The 21,230-nt window shown below is 41.5% G+C and overlaps 1 protein-coding gene across 1 annotated transcript in view; it reads left to right on the top strand.

Annotated features, from left to right (window-relative positions):
• ITPK1 (inositol-tetrakisphosphate 1-kinase) overlaps positions 1-21,230 on the top strand; it is a 141,070-nt gene that overhangs the window by 25,407 nt on the left and 94,433 nt on the right. Inside the window, exon 3 of the mRNA XM_030948771.1 lies at positions 5,812-5,836. Within this exon, the coding sequence (XP_030804631.1) occupies positions 5,812-5,836 (25 nt within the window). The remainder of the gene's footprint in view (positions 1-5,811; positions 5,837-21,230) is intronic.

The following is a 21,230-nucleotide window of genomic DNA, read 5'->3' as shown; positions in this document are numbered from 1 at the left end:
GAAATTAATGTCTTGTAATGGAAGATAACAGTTCCAAAACAGCTTACTTTGAAGGTGGTTTTTAATAGGGTTATAAAGAGATCACGTGGTGTGGTTGCTTGCCATAGCTGGGAACTGGATCTGATAATGTCTGGTGGGGTAAGCCTATGGCTAAAAGCTGAACCCTGCCCAGTTGCTTATAATTGTCATCAGGTACTAAATCTGTCTCTGAATGTCTGGTAGGATGAAAAACACATTACCTTTAATAATTTTTCTCTGCAGCTGTTAATGACTCCTTCCCACTGATGATTTTTCAGGGTTTTTTTTTCTCTCAAAAGACTGTGGTTAAAGGTTTTCTATCCTGCTGGGAAAGTAGCAAGTAGAGGCTCCCAGAACCTGGGGTCACTAGTTCCAAGAAAAGAGTCTGGCAGAGCTCAGCAGCACTGATCCATCTTAAATGCCTAGTTTAAAAAGAAAACAGATTCTTTTGAGTTTGCATTTACTGGTTTTTTGTTTTTTATAACTTGGGATACACAGATTTTATTTCCACACTAAGTGGGCTTTTTTAGTGCTGAAATTAGGAGCTTTGTAATGCTTCATTAAACAGACTGAAACTTTGTCTTAATATTTAGTGACTAAAGGCAGTTTATTTCCTTCAGTTACTGCTTGCAGTGCCTGTTTTCTTTCTTTCATGGCTTTTTCCACCCTTTGCTTGAATGTCTGAAGCATTAATGTTGGATGCTTCACTTTATCATTGCTCTTTCAGGATAAAGGATTAGTGGGTTTCCAGCTGGATCTTTGCTGTGAAATGCTGGTGACTATTTGTGTGTGTTGTAGTGGGAATTTATGGCACTGCAGGTGAATACCAGAGCGATGCTGCTTCTGCTCTACCAAGATCCTCTCTTATTTTCTAGTCCCTTTCAGAGCACTTTGTTCTGATACAGCACTCTTAAGAAGCATTTTTATGGCTGTAAATGGGATGATACAATGCTTTGAAGATGTGGAGAACATCAGATGGTTCTACCAAATGTCATGTGTGAATGGAGTGGTGGTGTGAAAATCACTTACAGTGTTGTAGCGTCTGATATATGAGGGCTTCTATTACTTGGACCATTCCCTGTTTATGCAAACAAGGAAGAAATGCACAAATGTGGCTGCCTTCTGTGGAGTCTTATCCTACCTGAAAGGTCTTCCATGACAGCCCAAAGTCTTGGGGTTTTTTCAGCCCACCTAAAAAGAACTTAGAGTTTGAAGCGAGATGTTTTCTCTTCTGTACTACATTAGCTGTACCTACCAGACTGTAAAGGTGCACTCTATTGCCATTCTACTTTGGATCTGTGATGCTTTACAGACTGAGGAAATTGAGAACTCCCTCCCACAAATGCTGACTTTTGATCCATTTCAGACATAAAACTTTCCAGAATACAGATTAGTGGGGAAAAGCTTGCTAAAAGGTAAATGTAGTTGGATAAAAATTAGTAACAATAACTGATTAATTGCCTGCTTGATAATCTATGTGCAAAAAACCAAGCCACAAAAGGTCCTCCCCCTGTTACGGCTGAGTCTGGCCATGTTTCAGATGCCCTGAGGTAATGTCCACATGCACTGATGGCTGTGGCTGTGAGCTGGAGCCTCTGGACAGTGAGCACCCCGATACTGGAGTTGCTGCTTGGTTTTTTCCCTAATAGACAATAAGTTGGAATCCATCAGTGATGAAAAATAATAAAAGCAAGGATTGTCACGAATATGTAATAAAAAAAATGCAAAGTATTCTGCTGATGGAAAAGGTAAGGCAATTGAGCTGAGCTTGCCTTTATGCCAGGAGGGAAAATGGGCCATCCACAAGGTTGTGGCTGTCCAGTATTGTCTGGTTTTCAGTGTGGCGGAAAGTCTTAGTGGCAACAGGTTTTTGCTCTGATGCATTAATATTTATAAGCTCCTTTGATGCCAGTGTATTGCTTTTCTGTGAAAATGCTTTTTTTAATATTAAAGCAATACATTCTTATTCTTCTTCTTAGCTACTTCTTTACATAGGAAATTTTCAAAGTGATATCTGAAAAAATTAACTTCACTGCATGTATGATAGAAAGATTGGCTTTTACTTCTGAAACTGTAAATTCCGTTTGGCATTTTTCAATTTGTCACTCAGACCATACAGCAAAAACAATTTGCTCAATTTAACCATGACTATGATATACAACCTGATAGTAATTTTTTCTGTCTTTTAACTATCATTCACTATGATATTCAGGTCCTTGATGCTGTGGGGAATTAGTCCAAACTGTTTACTTTGAGTGTTTAAAAAAACCTAATGCTAACCCCAAAAGCCAGCTATTCTATATAGTTTGAGGCTCTGGTAAAACATCAATTTCAAGACATTGATTGATGTGCTTTTAGTAAGTTGATATTGAATTCTTCTTTAAATCCATATGTCATTCCAACTTAAACATGAAGTCAACTAGCATGGTAATTATTTTAATTGCTATTGAGTACAGGGAGGCTTGCATTATCCAGTAGAGTTATTCACTGGTTTCAGGTATAGAACTAGTAAGTTGGAACAGGCTTTAGGGTTTTATTTGGTATTGCAGACTAATGCAGCAGTTACTTAAATGTTTCTGGTTTTCCTGTAAATGTTGCAGTGTGTAGATGATCTTTGAAATTAGAAGTATTTTAAAATTAACTACCTCTGGGAATGTAGACCATTTTTCAAATGTCTATTCAATGAAAGTAGACAGTCTCTCTTTGACACAGCTGAGTTGCCTCTTAGGAGGCAGAAAGGAAATACAGCTAATAATGACCTTTCTTTTCTCCTCAGAAAGAGACATTTGTCAGGAGGCAGCTAGGCCAGCTGGGAATGGGAGCCCTTACCCTGGTAGGCAGTGGCTCACTTTCAGACTGCATGGGAGGCTAGAAAGTCATGGACAACACCATGAGGGACACAAGAATAGTTGTCAGCACACCTGGTGAAATAGTCATCCCATCCTGTCCTGTCAATCATGCCCTGCCTGTCCTCTGCTAAAGAAACAGCCCAAAAGAATCTACATGAGAGTTGTAGGATGTATTTTTCTTACTGACTTTTTAAAGCACAATAGGAAGAAGTGGTAACTGGTCCATGGCTCTGTCAGACTCCCAGCACAATTCATTCAGCAGCTGTTTTGTCTCCGTTGTGTATCCTGCACAGGCAACCCCTTGTTGGGGAATTATGGCCTACAGTCTGCTTCATTCTCTCTGTTTACTCTGTTTTTTGAAGGTCCTGGAGTTTCTTGTGCATAGGATCAGCTTTCTTTCCATGCCTGACCCCAAACCCTTTCCCAGGTGACGTAAGGCAGTGTGTGTGATTAGATGGTATTGCATGCTTGGTTGCATCAGGGATATCTTCTGCCCTGAGCCTGCTGCTGTGACCTGCCTGGCTGAAAAGCCTGAAGTCACTGGCTTAGGAAATCTTCTGGGCAGAGAATCAGCTAATTACAAAACAGAGGTGCATTGTGGCTTGACATCCTGATTGTTTGGATACTTCTTGTTTTTAAAATAACTTATTTTCAAATTATGATATTTTGGTAGAGGATTTTTTCCCAAATTAACTAGTCCTCAAAATGCTTCTATGGTTTCTTGTCTCCTGGGTTTAAGTAGAAAAGGTTCTCATATTTCAGGTAACAAAAAGGATGTCCTGCTCTCCTCTGAAAAGGGGAAGACCAGCCTACAAGCCAGCCTTGGTAATTGCTTCCTTCTTCCTGTACCTTTTTAAGCGTGTGTGGCATTGTACCTAAGAGCAGGCACCCCTCCTCTCCCTGCCTGTGTGCTGTTCTAGCTTCTTCCCTCCTGCTGCGACAGTGCAGTTGGTTCCAGTAAGTCCCAGAACATTTGCAAAGTTCATTCTGGTGGGATTACAGAAACCATTTGGACTGATTCTCTCTCGAATGGGTTTGGCACCCAGCTCACGAATATTTATCTTCCTCAAAACAGAATAAAGCTTATTCAGTGTGTGTGTAGGCATGACAAGAAATGCAGCTTTTGCCATCAGTCACTGTCCTTCCAGGGACTGTGGTGCAGTTTTGTCTGAAGCTTGGTGTATTTCCATGGTAGTTTTGAGTTGTTTTGTTTACTTCAGGGCACACACAGCAAAAATGTTTGATTGTTTTAAATTTTAACTTACAATGCTTGGAATGCTTCTGAGTAATCTGCTGCCCTAACTTATGAAATAGCATTCTCCACCTAATTTTTCCTATTTTCCTTGCTTAGCTCTGTGAAAATCACGGTTTCAACAATTTGGCTATTAACTCTTTTTCTACAAGATTCATATTTTCTTCTCACCACAGAGCTAGAACACATCTGGCCAGCCTCAGGTGATGATCCACAGTAGGGCTTCCCACACCATAATGGCAGTATATTAATCACCCACCACTTACAGCTACTGTTATCTGCAAGAGGTGCTTGGTTTCAGTATTTCTTTCATTTCCTTGCTGAGCTCTCACAACAGGCTCTCTCCTGTGTCTGTGCATTGAATGCTGCTGCTAGGCCAGAGAGACTCCAGACTGGTAAAGTGGAAGAGGGGGCAATTTGTGTCATAGATGCTGATACATCGCCTGTCCCTTTGGGCATCCTTGTAATGGCCTCTCAAAAGAAAGACCTACTGTCTTGGGTGGAAAACTGGAGGAGCCATTGTGTATTCAGCAGTGTGCAGCATTTGTGACTGTGGACAACAACACAGACACTCTTAGATAGAAAAGCACTGAGGGCAGAGTTAGGCGGTCCTGTTCTATGACCTCCCCAAAAAGGGACTTTGATTTTCACATATGGGGCTAGTGGGAGCAAGGAAGAGAGATTCCTGTCTTGTGCTCACTGAGGCTTTTCATTTTTAGGTTAAATTTCCTATGTCTTCAAAGTGAGAAGATTCTAACTTATTTAAATAGTCTGCATGTACAGGGAGGAGGGTGTGGAGCAGGAGTGGCTGGGTTTTGTGCCAGGGATTCAGTTCTGTTCTCAAGCCTAGCGCAGAAATGGTTTGTTTTGCTTGATAACTTGTCAAAGGTGGTGACTGGGCATGTACCTGAATCTCAATTCTCATACCATCAGAGTAGACAACTGTCTCTACAGATCTGCCTAAGTTGGCTCTACCAATTGCAGCTCTCAGCATTTTGGTGTATAATTCATAGGCCTCTCTAGTCTCTCATTCCTGGAGATTCAGGATCACTGGAGCAATTCTCCATATGGCCAAAGGCTTGGTCCTTTCTGATAAACCTCAAGTATTTGAACTGTGCTCTTGAAGGAATCAGACTGACTGCAAGTCTTTGAACCTGAAGTCCTGGGTAGCATCCTGTGTACCAAGATGATGGGGGTAGAATGAGGCTGTAAATAAGAGGATAAATGGCTGCAAGGTGCTGTGTTAATTCTTCTTGACATTTATACATGTATCCTTGATTCACAAGAAAAGATCTGTCAAGTATGCAGAATGCTGTGGTGCAATTTGCACTCTCTGAGGGCAGATGAGAAATGAAAAGCAAACTAGATCTAATTAAAACTGAGATGCTTCCTCCTTAATATCAGCCACTTCCTACCTGTGCTCACCTGACAGCCCTATCGGTCCCAGCACTGCAGCTGTTTAGTATTCATCTTGGCTTACTTCTGGGGACATGAGTCAGAATCTGCCAGAGTGCTTCCTAGACAGAATGAAACTGAACAAGTGCTTTCCTGAATTTGAATCAGCTTATTAGTGCAGATTTTTATTGTTTGCATTCTAGTATGAAGCAGTGCTTTTCCATTAGTTTTTGTTTTTACATTTTTCCCACATTTCCAACACTAACGTTTCCTTTTTTTTTTCTTTCTTTTTTTCAGGAAAAGAGGCGTAGAAGTAGTGCAGGTGAGTAAAGATTCTATTTTCTTGTAAAGAAGGCTTACTGATTTTAAATGCTGTCATTTGGATGCCAATATGACCTGGGCTTAATGATTTTTCTTTCCATTCAGTTCTTTATAACAGATACTGCTTTTGGAAAGACAGGATTCCCCTTTTATGAAGCATGTGTTGAACCCACATGCAGTCCAGCTTAATAGGTGCACTGGTGAAAGTGGGAATGCACTTAGGCTTTTCTTATGTCTGTCAATTAATAAGTTCTGATAGTTGATTAGGTGATGTTACTCTTAATTGCATTCACAGAATGCAATTAACAGAGACAGGATCTGCTCTTTGAAAAAAACCAGCTATGGCAGAAGGAATGTTCTTGTTACCCAGTGAGCAGTGAAAGGATACTGAAGCGCTTTCAAGTTGTGGCCCATCTACAGATAAGTTCAGGTGTTGGCTACATTTGTTCTTTCCCAGCTCTGAATGGTCATATTTCGCACAAGATGTTACTTAAAGGATGGTGTCAGCTTGTGAAAGGAATTATGTTACGTGCCAGCTGTAACATAGAGCACTATAAGCCCTAAAAGATGAAGGGGAAGCATGCTCTTTCTTTCTGGCTTATTTTGTGTGCTTAGAAGAGCTGTATGTCATAGGTTTCACTCTTGCTGATAGTTACCTGGTGCTTATTTTGAACTCTGAAGTGGTGAGTTCCTCACTGCCTCAATAGAGGTGACAGAAGAGAGAGGAGGAAAATGGTGTGTTAACCTTCGGGAGATTAAGGTTGTGCTGAAATCCATGTGGAAGGTGCTTCCCAACACCAGCCGGGAGCAGGAGAAAAGCACTTAACAAAAAATAAATTGAAAAATCAGGCCATGTTATTTTAAAGAATCCACTGTCAGAAAAGACATAAAAACTTCTCATTACTAGTTAAAATGGAGACTATGTCTTTGAGTCATGAGTGGTTGTCAGAGAACTTCATTGTGTTAGAAGGACAAAGGCCATATACTTTACTGGCTGTATTTAACCTCTCACCACTACTGCATCATCTTCCTTTCCTGTACCTCCTATTGCTCAGAGCTAAGGGGCAGTTTCTTTCGTCAGTTTTGATCATGGCATTACCAGATTGATAAAAACAAACCAGCATTTACAAAACACAGCTCAATCAGGAGCACAGGGAGAAAGCTAACCCATATTTGTGTCACTGTCTAGGGGACATTATTATTTAATACCTCAGTGTATTACAGTCCAATGCCTGCATGTTACATGTGCCTTGCGCCTGCACTGTACATTTATGCAGCAAGGGGCTCAAATGAGATGAATTCAGTGATGCATCCATTAGTTGAGCAGAGGGCAGATTCCATTTTACCTCATGGATTAAAGTTATTATCCTTCCATAGGTTTGTGTAGCTTAATGGCTACAAAATTATTGGAAAGTATTTATTTTTTGTAAGAGCATTTTAGGAAATGTTTGGACAGAACTAGACGGGATTTTGTCCCCATAAAAATGCTTTATGGTCTCATAATTTATAGTCTCATATTCGACAGTATGGTTGAGATGTCAGACTAATCTATACTGGGAATTTGTGTCCCAAAGGCATACCTCAATCTCTGATGCCTGCTGCTCTGCTGGAACAGGATGTACAGAAGTGTGTGATCACCCTTTGTCTATCACTTGCGTGTTGCTGCATATATCCCAGTGCATGTGCTTCAGCCAGTAGGGAAGGTATCAGAAATGGGCTTTTGTCTCATCCCTTATTGCTAGAAACCCTTGCTTGAGGCACCTTGCATGATCTGTCCCCCTAGCCCTGCTTCTAGATGAAGGATTGTCTTGATGTCATCTGATGCACAGATTTGTGTGACAGAGGGAATGTCTTCCTGTGTCCAGCAGCAGCAGCATTTCTTTGATTTGCTTCCCCCTCTCCTTTAAAGAACCTGTCCTGTTAGAGAGAAACCAGCTCTTACGTCTGACAGTAAGCACATAAATCAAAACTCAAGGTACACAGGATGTTTACCTGATTTCTTCTTTACATAAATTCAGAATTTTTCTGAAGTAGACTTGCTTTCCAGTAAGAAATAGTGAGTTGGAAGGTAAGGTTTAGTTACTGGCTTCTAGAGGGCAAAGCACGAGGGACTTCTATGTGCTGACTTCTGTGAACATACATCAGATTATTCTTTTCCAAAGATGTTTCACAGGAGCAGGAAAGGATTTTCTACAACTAAAGCGAAGTCTTGGAAGTCTTCAAATAAGCGCCTGTGTGACTTCTGTTTCCTTCCTGCGGGGAGGATTTAGGATAGTCCTCTCTTCTTTGGCTAGACAGATTAAATTCTTTTATTTTGCTTTCTTAGAGCTAATTGTGCTTTATAGATTGAGTGAACTGCTGCTAGACAGCAATTAACATTTCATGACTTGTGTTCAGGTTTTGTGTTTTGTCTTCTCTCAGACTTCCACTTTCAGCAGAGAGAGTGGTTCCAGGTTTCTATTTTTATTGAGTGGGGAGACATGCACATCCTCCAAAGAGACATAAAACAAGAGCAGGACTGGCAGTGGGATGCTAAGCAGGCATTCGCCTTTATCTAGCAGTAAGACCTTAATTAAAGCATCACATTGAAAACAAATAGAAAACCTCTCAACTTGTGTGGTGATAAATAATTGGGGTTTTTTAGAAATACTGATAATTTCTAACATAATAAGAATTCAGTGTGAACTCAAGGTACAAGAGCTGAAATGTGCAACATTATATAGTACAACTGAGTAACATCCACCAAGCTAGCTGGCTTAGAAGATGGTACAGTAGATTAATTAAATAAAAAGGTTATGAACTTTCAAGGTTATGAACTTTCCAAAGACAGTGTGAGTCTGAGCCTGCACCCAAACATTTGGGAGCCTGAATAGGATTAGCTCATTTCTGTTTTTCCGGTGGACATGGCAGAACTCTGAGTAGAAGCTTCCTTAAAATCTGGCAATGTTTTGGAACTAGGTTTGCTTTCTGCAGCTTAAATCCAAGTCAGTGGATAAACCAGTGTTATATTACAAGGAAAAAACCAAAAAAGCAATCTACTAGCTTTTCAAGATGGGCTCTTAACAGAATACTGTGCTGCCTCTCTCACCTTATTATGGGACATTTGTTTATTTTTTTAAGCAGGGATCACTTGAGTATCAGGGTGCTTTTTGAATTAGGGTGCTTACTTGTTTGTATCCCATAAGGTAAGGAAGCACTCTTGTTCTGGTTTTGCAGGAGGAGAGACTGAAGGATGTGTCCCATTTCTCCTAGGGAATCTGTTGCAGTTCCAGCCCCAGTGCTGCTGGGGTCTGTGCTGCAATCTGTGCTGCAGGAATTTCAGCTGCAGCTGTCTGGGAAGGGCTGTGGGGCCATTGGCTTGTGCTGCTGTGTGGACAGGAAGGCAGGAGCAGTGAAAGGTGGTCAGCAGGGCTGGGGCTTCTGGCTCTCTTCCAGTGAAAGGCAGCACCAATTCAGCTGGATTTAAAGTATTCTGAATGAAGTGCATTTAAAGTATTCTGAATGAAATGCTCTTGTGGTTCCTGTGGCAGTTCCAAACCTTCTCCTTTCTTACTGGCTCTTCCCACCATTCACAGCTGCCTGCTCAGCTGGCGTGCCTTGAGCTGGTGGCCAGAGAAGGGTAGAGATGCCCTGAACAGGTGACAGACATGACCAAAGCCCATCTGCCATGGCCTGCAGGCAGTTGCTAGGCAGGCAGCAGCTGGCAAGGCCGAGGCAGAACAGCTCTTGTGCTGGCATTGGGGTGACTTGCCAGAAAATGCTTAAACTGAAGCATTTCTTAATCAATTCATCGCTGTTTCAAGGGGACGACTGCTTATGAAGCTATGCAGTGGATGGCTGATGAGGTGTTTATCATTAAAAAAAGCTATTTTCTGTAATGACATCTACAAATAAGGGTTTTATATTGTGTCTTCTTCTGATCTTGTTCAATTTCCAGCCCTCCATCACTCAAATTAGTGGAGGGCAAAATTTAGGATTGAAAATTGTCAGTTCTTCTTTAGCTAGTGAAGTAGCCAGTTTCTTACAACTGTGCTCTGGTAAGGGAGAGAAAAAACATCTACCTTGTTTTTCAGGAAAAATCTGTGGGCTTAGTTTGAAGAATGTAAGAGTGAAAACATGTGCACTGAAGTGGAAATCATCACAAGTACCTCTGATAGAGACATGCATTTATTTTTGTTTCACAAGCTATGCAAAACCAGAATAATTAGCTGCAGCCCTTTGGCTTCTGACAAATTGCCAGTTTGGTTTTTGTGTGACCGAGTTTGGAGCCTTCGTATTTCTCGTGACTTCAAAGCAGTTTCAAGCCCTTCCACACCCAAACTTTCTTTGAGCTCTTGCTTGCATTTTTTAATTCTAAAATAGTGAAGATTCCCTATTTTGGGGTGGGTGAATTTTGGATCAAGTGAACACTAATGCCCTTCTATCTTAGAAGGATGTTGTAGTCAGTTGGCTATAAAAGTGGGATTGTAGTTGTATTTCAAACTGCTTGCTTTTTAATAGCAGTGGGATATGAAGGAGAGCATGTTTTCTGATGTGGAACAGCTGATTGTAGTAGTTACAATGGTCTCAACTGCTGTCTTGTTTTTCCCCCAGCTTTCTGGGAATAGAGATATTTGAAATCTTTTACTTTGGAAAAGAAGACTATCCTTTCAGACATGGGTTTTCTTGAAGCCTGCAAAGGAGAATTCAGGGTGCCCTCCACACTATTTAATTCTTCAATCAAAGTGAAATACTAATGACAATGGTTTCTACTATTAGTTGCCAGGGAACTGTTGTTTTCTAGAAATTAGGAGAGATTTATTTTCACATGAAGTATTAATGGAGTAAGCTTGAAACAGCAGTGTTCTAACCAAGAAAAGGAGCTTGTAAATTATATATTTGGTAGCATATACAGAAAGATGTGGCTGGAAAGCTTCCAAAGCAAGCAAGGTTGTTGAGATGTTGGCTCTCTGGTGAGAAGAAAGTTTATTTTTACATGCATGCCAGGCCTTCAGTAAAGTGCATGTTTTCCTGAGAATGGCAGCCTGCTTTGCCTTTGGTGCATTTTTGGAAGCGATGCTATAGAGGCTCTCCAGCCCTTCCCAGTCTGGATTGTGTTAGGTACTTTGCATGTGTTTGAAGGTGGGGGGACACTGCTCAAAATCTTTGAAAGATCCTGATACTTCTTAGTGTCAGTGCTGCAAAGGCTGTGCTAAGCACACAAAGTAGGGTCTTACAAAAAGTGCATTAATCTCAATTTGAACCCAGAAACAGGAGAAATGTGGACGAACAATTCCCAGGCAGAATCCTCCCCCTGGTCCCTCTCAGTAGGGGAGATCCTTCTGTGTGAGACCTTTGTGGCAGCTGAGCAGCAGCATTGCCCAGCAGGAATGCAGCACAGGTTCCAGTGCAGGGAGAGATGACTTTGGCACGATGCTTTACATTGCATCAGCACGCTGGTCACTGAGGTACAGCATGGGTCTTTCTGGTCCACTGGGGAAGAAGAATAAATACACAGCTGTTTGGGCAGGGAAGGAAGACAAAACTGTGGAACATTCTTACCGTGTGGATTAAGCAGATCAAATGGACAACAAACACTTATTCCTAAAAATTAGTCAGAGTAAGTCATACAAATCTAATTGCATTTATTTTCACTTTTGGTGGGTGAGTGAGAGAGAACCATGAAGAAATTTTTGTGTCTCAGAGAGAGTCTCTTACTGACTGGTTTGACTGCTTTCTTTTGATGGTGAATCCCAGTGACCTTGGAGAGGTGTGTGGGTTCTGCAGTCAGTTGCAGACAGCACCTGTGTGAGTGAAAACATTACTAAGATTTAGAAATGTGTAACTAATGCATAATGAATGGCTGTCAGGTTGGAGCTTGTACTGTTCTGGCCTATGGAGCCAGCTCTGCCCAGTGCCTTTGTCTTCCCCCTGCTCCTTGGTACGTAGTGATGAGGCAGTGATTCCTAACAGTGCTAAAGGCAGGGAGCTGGGAAGTCCTGAGTGAAAATCCAGTCCCTATGGGACCTCTCCCAAAGATTTTGGTGGCTGTAATGGGACTGAAATTGCAGTGGGGAATTGCCTTGCTCACTTACTGCAGGCACTTTAGACAAGTCTCTTACAAATTCTGCCTCTCTTTCCTAGTGAAGGTAATATTCCACATAGTGGAATGCCATTTAAGTTACTTTCAGATATCTAAATGGATAGATTTAAAGACAAATGAGTGTGTGAAGGAAAACAGGGCTGTTAATTTCTGAAGACTGGTGTATAATATTCTTTCTGTCATTAGCATATGTCTTCCCAGATACTTCTTCCAAAGCTTCATAAATCCCTCATCAAGAAATGGTATGGATAAAGTAAGACCCTCAAAGAAATGCTGGCTTGTAAAACTGTTTGCCTGTTTTTGGAGCATACAGTCCCAATCTTTGCACAAAATGACTATGAGACAGTGCTTTTTTGACTCATGATTATTGCAAGTGCCTATTGGCCAACAAAGACTTGGCTTTGAGTCTGCATTAAACAATAGAATTATTTGTCTCAGTGGGTGCAGGTGTTGTGATATGGTATCAAAACAGGCACATGGAGTGTGTTCAGAGGCACATGATTCAGGAGATGCGTGTTTTAAAACCAGCCTGTCTCATTTGTGGTTTTGCTGAAACTGCAGAGTCAGTGTTGAAGTACTAATATGCATGTAGCTCTTTTGACCTTTTTTGAAGTTTTTTCTTGGAGTAGGAAGGATGGGGAGTAATATGATACCATGACAAGGGTGACTGTATCTCTGACCCTGTCCTCTCCCAGATGAATGCCCTATCCTTTGTATGTTTTGGGGGTGAAGTCATGCAGTTCTCTGCTCTGTCAGAGTTGCAAGCTTATTCCTGTCACAGCAGTTGTAACCTTGCCTTCAGTCCTGGGGTTTGGTTCCACAGAGATGTTTTTTAGGAGCAATGACTCATGTACCCACTGTAGCTCAGACCTGGTTTCTTCCAACAGAACCTTTATAGAAAGAATATTGTCAGAACACTGGAGGAGGCTGTGTGTATGCCTGTCTTCCTCAGTGAGGGTGCTGGTAGGTCTGAGCTGAAGAAGATCAGTGGAGCTTGAGGAAGTCTTTTCAGTGTGTGTTGACTCTTCTGTCTCCAGCTTCTGCAAGACTTACTCCTTTGATCTGTGACTTGAGATAATTGTATCTGAAAATATTGCATGCTTCTTTGCTCTTCTGGCACTTCACAATTAAAGGAGATAAACATATTAATGTTGCAAGAGTGAATGGTTCCAATAAAACCTGGTGCTTAAAGACATAAGCCCCGAAGTTTCTTAGGTTTTCCTGTATTTGGTCCTTAGCCTTAAGCTAGAGAAACTCCTAATGCATGTACTTAAGCTGCCTCTATATAAAACAGAGCACAATCAAATACAGCAAAAACTGGAAATGTTTTCCTCAACCTCATTGCATTAGGAAATACAGCAGAAGACAGAAGAGTGGCTTCAACTTAACTAGGACAGCTGAACTTCTGCTCCATCCCCTTTTTTTCTCTCCAAGGGGCACTGTGTTTCAAGGGTGATGTCTTTTGCTAGAATAAGTATTTATTTTTCACTTCAACTCTGCATTTCTGGTGAAAGCAGTACGCTTGGTTTTTCTTTTAATTTGTTTTGCAAAGGTGTAGACCTCTTTGCTGTATGTCTAAACGTAGAGATCAGACAGAAGGGGTTTCTCCATATGTTGTAGGAGTTTTCTGTGCCTTTGGTTGTTACTTTGCAATATCTCTGTGGTGGTTTGAAAATAGCTTGGTTTTTGGTGAAGAGGAAAAAGGGTCAGCAATGGAAGTGGCTCTAATACTGACCTTTTCATGGAAAATACTTCTGGACTTATTGACAGGTTATTTTTAATCACTCTCAATTTTTTGGTAAAATTTACTGCTAATGGTAATTTTGCATGGTACCAAAAGCAGTGCAATTAATAATGTAGGGTGGAAATTGTTGAATCTAGGATTTCATTTTGAGGAAGACAAGAGATTACCAGGAGAAATTTAGATGATTATAAGCATAGTTTCTTCAAAGTGAGGTAGAAGTGGTTTATCCCAGATGTGTGTTTCTTTAGCATAAGGTCACAGAGCTGTAGTAGGTTAATTTTAAAATTTCTTTTTGTTTTTTTTTTCAACCCTTTCCCTCATATGACTTGTCACAAAGGAGTCTGCTGCTGCAACTTTCTAAATGAGATCAGTGTGGTTTTCTACTGGCTATGCCAGGAGCAAGGGTGGGCAACCACACTCAATAAATGGATGGGAATAGTCATTGGATACCTAAGGACATTGATCTGCCCTAAGCAGTCCCTTAGCACCTGATGGAAGTAGACCTTCCTTTTGGAAAGCTCTTTTCAAAGGGAAGGTTGAGGGCAAGAGTTAACTTTATTCCCATAGACTGGGGGTAACCTGGAGAGAAGCTTTCTCCAGCAGGTTCCTGTGAGTCTCTCCGTTGCTCCTTCTTCAGGGAAGAAACTTAAAGACAGTGTGCTACTGACAGTAATGAATGTGTATAAATCCCAAAGGCAGAGGAAGCACAAAAGCCATCCAGCTTTGTGCAGTTCTGTGAGGCAGCTTTGTTCATGGGAAGCACGGTTTGTGCTCTGCTGCTTCTCCTCCAGCTCCCCTGCCCACAGAGCAGGGTGATTTTGTTCCCAGGAGGCTCCGTATCCAGGTGTGCTTTCTGTGTCTCAGCTGTGCATTAAAAACACAGCAAACCCAGCCTAACTTCAATGTGCAGATTTGTCACTGAAATGGTGATGCCATAGTACATTTTACTTTAATGGTTCTTTTCTTATGTTAAGGTTATTTTTGTCAAAAGTAGTCAAAAGAATTACTTGTTGCCCATATTACAGGTGGATAAAAGGCTGTCAAGAGAATTTGTCCACTATGCTTTTGGTTGAAGTTTGCTTGTCAGCTTGTAGGATCCTAAGGCAGTGCTGTCAGCTAACCAGTCAGTAAGGTATCTCACATTTCAGTCATGATTTAAAGGAAAAAGATCAAATTGAGAGTGGTGCTGCTTTGAAAACTGGCACAACAGAGCTTATGGGTGGGAGAGCAGGAACTACACCTATATACAAAACCATAAAATGCTTTTGTCATTGCTGAGCAATGAACTTACTTTACACTGGTTTTTGGTTGCTATTTTAGGATCGTTGATAGTTCAGTGTCTTACTAGAATTCACTGATCAATTTTTCAACATGATCTTCCTTCAGTAATTTATAGTTGACTCATTTAATTTCCCAGTTGGCATGCTTTCTTGAATAAGATCATGTCTAATTGTGAGTTGTTATGCATGTTAACTTATACATAGTGTCCTTGTTTGAGTGTGTGTTTTAAGGTGAGCATTCAGTAGTTAGTGAGGGCTTTTTTAAAAAAAAAACTGTTCCTCCTCCTCCTGGTACCTTGCCAAAGTGCAGAGAAGTTATTTACAGTGTTTTGACAGAATTATCCCAGGACGGGATGGAAAAGATGCCATTGGGACTGAGCTAATACTGTAAAAGACTGAAATGTAAGGAAAACAACTGTTCCAGAGGAATTTTTGGCTGACTTTGCAATCTGAGAAGCTTTTTAGCTTTGCTTTTGTCATATTTTGTTGATTGGAGCTAAGAGCTTCCTTTACTCAAAGGTCTAAGTGCATCTGAAATTGTTTTCTTGCACAAGAAGCTTCATTGCACAGCTGCAGTGTCCTGTAACCTCAGTGGCATAGCCAGTGTTAAATTGTTCCTCTCCTTACTGATGGCAAGATTAGAGAACAGGCTGACTGCTCTCTGTAGAGAATTTATGTTGATTGGAGAGAGGTCTTTTGCACTTTAGGTTAGCTTGGAAAATGTTCTTTCCTGTGACCTAGATGAGCTTATTTTGTAATACCCTTTCCTTTATGATAACAACCTTTAAGTGGCTGAAAAAAGAACGGCAGCTATAAAGGGGGAAACACAACTTTTTAAGTACAAAGCAGTTTGAAACTGATTTCATGAGCCTGTTGTGATGACTCACATATCATGAAAGACTTAATAGCTGGTTAGCTGGTTATCAGTGAAGTAAGTGACTAAAAAGGAGGTGAAGATAGCACTTGCTCCCTGCTGATGACAGATCCTTCCACTGGTCCCTGCTCCTGATAGTTTTTCCACTTCTGAGCCAAAAAGGGCAGGTTAGAGTTGATGACCCTCCATTGGCCAGAGGACCTTTTTCCTACCAGTAAAGGGCCGTGTTCTCACACTGCTTGCAGTTCCTGCTGGGTGAGGAAACTGCACCCTGGTGGTCGATCTTGTCTAACAGGTGTGTGGAATGCTCAAGTTCTCTGCTTTCTTTTGATAAATGCTGTGATTGCTTTTCTTCAAAGTAGCTGCCTGCTGTGTCTCTTCTTAGCTTCTTCAACCTGCTTGTACAATTAAATCAACGCATTTCTACTTTTCCCATGCTTCCAAAAATCTGAATCTTTTACCTACTTTATTCTTTAACTCTGTTCTAGGTCAGCCTTTTCAAGGCATCAAGTGAGTCTGCAGAAGTGAATGCACACAGAAGCTGTGTTGGCTCTGTGAGCACTGTGTGCCACATAGGTGTGATTATGCTGTGCCTGAGCAGGTACAGCCCCCTCAGGGACCAGGACAGTGCTGCTGCTTGTGCTGTGTGGCAGGTTCAGTCTATGCAGTGCCTTTTAAAGTCTTTTTACTAGTAAAGTTTAGTGCAGCCAGCCCTTTGTACAGCAGCTCAGTGGATTATATTTACTTCTGTATTAGTGTAGAGTAGGTTTGACTTCAAAGTAACACAAGGAAGGAAGGAGGCTAGTGAGGTACCCTGATGGGCAGTAGGTAATTGGTGTAGTGGAAGCTTAGAAGGTAAGTGGAATTGCATTTTCCAGCTGTCTCTTCAGCTTCTCCCTTGTCAAGGTCCTTTCTTCTGAAGTGGCAAAGTACTGACTTAGACACAAGAAAGGTTTAAATGATGCTTTCAGCAAGTCTGTTTTCACCACACTCCTGGCTTTGCTTACTATATCTCTGCACTGCCAACCACTGAATACCCTTGTCTGCAAGGAGGACCTCTCCAGGCCGGAATGGGAGTGCCTTACCCAGCTGTGGTCCCAGTGAAACACCAACTAGAAGCACTACTGCTGCAGGTGAAGAGCATGTTGCTCAGTTTGGAGGGACTGAGTTCAAACCAAAGGCAGGCATGGGCAGCCCACTGTCCTTAAACCACATGGGACTTGAAAGTTGTTCTTATGTGGCTGCAAGCCGTGGTCACACCCCAGGAGCTGTGATAGTCCTGAGTTAGTGGAGATTATTGTCAAGTGTCCTGTACTTACTTAGCAGCTAGTAAAGAGGTCTCTTGGTGTTTTTATAGCTCGTGGTTCTGTGACACTATTGATGGGTTCTTTTCAAAGCAATGAATCTGACTGCTTTTGCCTTTTCCATAAATCTGAATCTACCCAGTTTTGGAGGGTTGTTTTTTATAACTACTGTCCAAGACTCCTGGGGGGGGCACAGCCTAACTCTACTTACAGCAAAAGTGATTTTGAAGAAATACCATGCTGTCTTTTTGTTTAAGGAATCAGAATGCAAATGCAGCATAATCATGCATGAAAAATGATCTGTCCATGGAAATGCTGTCTTGATGGTCTACTTTGTTACTGCCCAGATATGTCAGTCTGTAGCCAAGTTTTGGTGCAGTAATACCATCACGTTAATGTTTAAAAGAAGAGCTGACAGAGTTTACTTCATCTTCAGTAAAGAGAAGTTCTAAGCAGAGTTGTCGATGACTGGGAATTTTAATTCCTTACAAATTTTCTTAGGATTGATGTGCTGCAACTTTATTTATTGAATCTCTCAGGATTGTTTATGATTTTGTCTCAAGAACTTGGTGTGTTTGCAGAGGATCACTTAGCAACAGTCCATGGCACAGTGATATGCTCGTGCTAGTACGATGAAGTATAAAACAATGAGGAAACACCCAGAAACACCAAGTAAATAGAAATTTATAGCAAAACAAAGCGGCTCACTTACTGAATAGTTCCACATTGATGTGGAGGGGCTTGTAAAATTCTTTACTTAGATGTTTGTAGTCTTGATCTAATGATGCTCTCTGCTTGTGTAGATGTTCATAGTCATGGGACATCTCCAATTGTTATAATGGAGCATCTCCTGAGTATTTAAAATAGAAGGAACTATTTGATATTGAAACAACTCATACTTTAATCTGTTAAGTCTTCTTAATTAGTGCTCCACCAAGTAATAGATAAGGAATAAAAGTTCTGTGGAAGGGTCTGGGATCTAGACTGCTTTTCCAACTTTACAGCTTTATGCACTCTTTGTACAGCTCTAAGACTCTTCTGCTTCTAATAATCGATATTTCTTTTCCTATGGTGGGGATTTTTTCTTGCTTAGGTTTGGGATTCTCTTTGATTGAGAGGAATTATAAGTTGAGGTCTGAATGTCTGGATATTGCAGGCCTTTTATTATTGTGTATTGATACCAATAATGTGCTTGACTTAAATTACTTCCAAGCAGTACCATGGAAAGGGGCCTGGGGGTCCTGATGGATGGCAAGCTGAATATCAGTCAGCAGTGCGCTGGCAGCCAGGAGGGCCAAGTGTGTCCTGGGGGCATCAGGCCCAGCATCACCAGCCAGGCAAAGGAGAGGATTGTCCTGCTCTGCTCTGCTCTGGGGCAGCCTCACCTCGAGCCCTAGGGGCAGTTTTGGCTGCCACAGTATAAAAAAGCCATCAAGCTCTTAGAGAGTGTCCAAAGGAGGCCACAGAGACAGAGCTTTTGAAGAGCAAATCTCAAACTTCAGACCACTCTTTGCACCAGCTCTGCATCTTCCTTTGTTCCCCTTCAGAAACATCTGCGCTGTGGTGTTCAGAACAGGCTGTACTGAAGGACCTGTGTTTGGAGCCCGTCCTGTGCTTGTACTTGTACTTGAAAGTTGTCTGGAGGCAAGCCAACTCCTCATTTTAAGGTTGCAAAATTGTGCTAGCATATCAGAGGACTGGCTTTGTTCTTCATGGGTCTTACTTACCTCCTGAGCCCTGTGCCATATCAGCGAGGCCAGACAGCATCCCCAGCAGAGCCAGCGTGCATCTGCTTTGGCTATGGAAAGAAGAGGCAAATTGTGCATGTCTCTGCCCCTAAGTGACCACAGACCTGCCCAACATGTGTTAATCTATCCAAGCACAGCATTGGCATGTCTGTTTCTGTAGAGAGAGCACTGGTGATGAGAAGCCTCCTGCTTTGTGATGAGCTGTTAGGATGGTTCCCTTTAAACTGTCTTGTCTCCCTTCTACTCCTTGCTAGCTGCAATCCTTGCTTACCCTGCTGTGTTTGTCACACCTTGTTCCCTGCACTGGGACAGGCACAAGTGTGCCTTGCCACCAGGGTGTGGCTGTAAGCTATGGTGCCAGCTCTTAGCTGGTGGTGGCAGCCTCAGCGTTTCAACACTTGCTGTTGCATCCTGCAGCCAGCCTCAGAGAGGAGTCCTGCCTCCTGGACCACTGCTGAATGCTGAATTACAGCCTGACTCCAGTTGTAATCTTCTGAAAGACAAATGTGGCAGAGCTAAAGCTGCCAACACTACATTTTTCATAAGTTCCTTTCGATTTTGAAAGGTGATTTTCTTTTTTAATGGCATAGAAGGTGTAGTGGGAACATGAAATTTGTAGTACTACAGTGGAACTGAGGTGCTCTAGTAAGGGGAAATAATCAGTAAAAGATTGTATTAGGTATCAAATTAGCTTCACAGTTAGTAAAAACTGTTTAAAATAATGGTTTTATTATTTCCACAAAGACAAGTATTCCATCAGGTCAGTTATGATGGAGCTCATGGTGAGGGGAACTTCTGTGCCTTGGGTCATAGGACAAGTCAGATGACTGAGCATACTGGTCCTTCTTATATCTGAAGTCTGAAGTAAGTTGCTAAGTAATGAGCCTGCTTTTCAAAGGTGCTGAGCAGCTGCTGTTGAAGTTCATGCAAAAAACCAAGTGCTCTGGTTTTTTAGCTGTTTCCTTGGGGTGTAAATAAGAATGCAGCAGCCTGCTCTGCACAGACATGTGTGAGAATCTCATCCCATCTGTCCACCCGTCCTACAAAGAAATTTAGCTGAAAAATTTTTTTCAATGAATTTCAATGAATTCCATTATTGAATGATGGCGGATTTTCTGACCATCTTTACTGTTAAACTGTTTGTATTTGTGTTGTTCTAGACCTCTTCTATTACATGGTGATGCAAATGTGCATAAGTGACTTGTACTTTTGGGGCACAGAAGGCAGAGCCTCGCAGTCTGTGTGCTGAAGCTAATCCATTGGTGTCCTTCCCTCTGTGAACATGCCTAGAAATTGCTGCACTGTTTTGGCCATATTTGAGGGACTTTTCTAGCCTCAGAGCAAAATATAATACAATGCAATAGCCTGTGTTATGCTTACAAAGTAGCATTATTTTGCTATTTGTGTTTCTCATGGCTCTATTTAAAAAAAATACTACATTGTGAATCTGCTATAGGAATTTGGCTCTATGATCTTTGTGGGTCCCTTCTAATTCAGGATATTCTATGATATCCTCATACTTAATGGCAGTTCAGTGGAAGAAAACTAAAATTACAAGCTTCTAATGTTTCAGTGATTACACTTTTATTCCTTTGCAGTTAATGAGATACCAGCATATGCAGGGGAACATGCATACTCCATAGACATGCTAGGGATGTGGTAGGGAAAGAAGGCTTGTAATACTAATTTCAGGATGAAAACTTCCTTTTTTAATGAGATAATTTCAGTATTCAGTGAGGGATTTTGGTTCTGTGGGAACTGGTCAAATATAGCAGACATAAATATAGAAGGCAAGTAGCATGGCAACTTGGTGAACCTCTGCCCCTATAATATAAAAAAAACCCCAAACACACCAACATTATTGCTGCATTTTTAGTATTCTTTTTTGAGAGTCTGAAGGGGTGAGGGTGTGAGAGACTGCTCTTTTCAATACTGTAGAGAGACTTCATAAAAACCTTTTCTGTAGTCTGGTACATCCTGTGGTCCAAGGAGGTGGCTCTGGGCAGGACCTAAGGGAGTGCTCCTGTGGTATAGCCAGGAAAGTGTTACCTACAAAGGCAGGAGTAGCCTTTGTAGGTAACACCTTTTCCACCTGGACTGGGTGATCTGCTAAGGAACATGAAATATGTACTTAGGTTGCTAATCTGGACCAAAGTCAATCCCGGTGTGTCCTCCTTTCCTAATTTTCCTAGGCAGATTCATGCTAACACAAGTGTGGGCCTGTGACTCAGCCATGCCTCCCATTCCATTTTAAAATACCATATATTTTAAGTAGAGCAGTCCCAGACCTGGTTTTGAAGATACCACCCATTTTCTACAGAACTCAGGACAGCCTTTGGATTCTGAAATAGCAAACTAATGTA

This window comes from Camarhynchus parvulus, chromosome 5 (assembly GCF_901933205.1).
Source record: "Camarhynchus parvulus chromosome 5, STF_HiC, whole genome shotgun sequence".
In the NCBI taxonomy this organism is placed as follows: Eukaryota; Metazoa; Chordata; class Aves; order Passeriformes; family Thraupidae; genus Camarhynchus; species Camarhynchus parvulus.
This window is presented reverse-complemented; position numbering and strand designations above follow the sequence as displayed.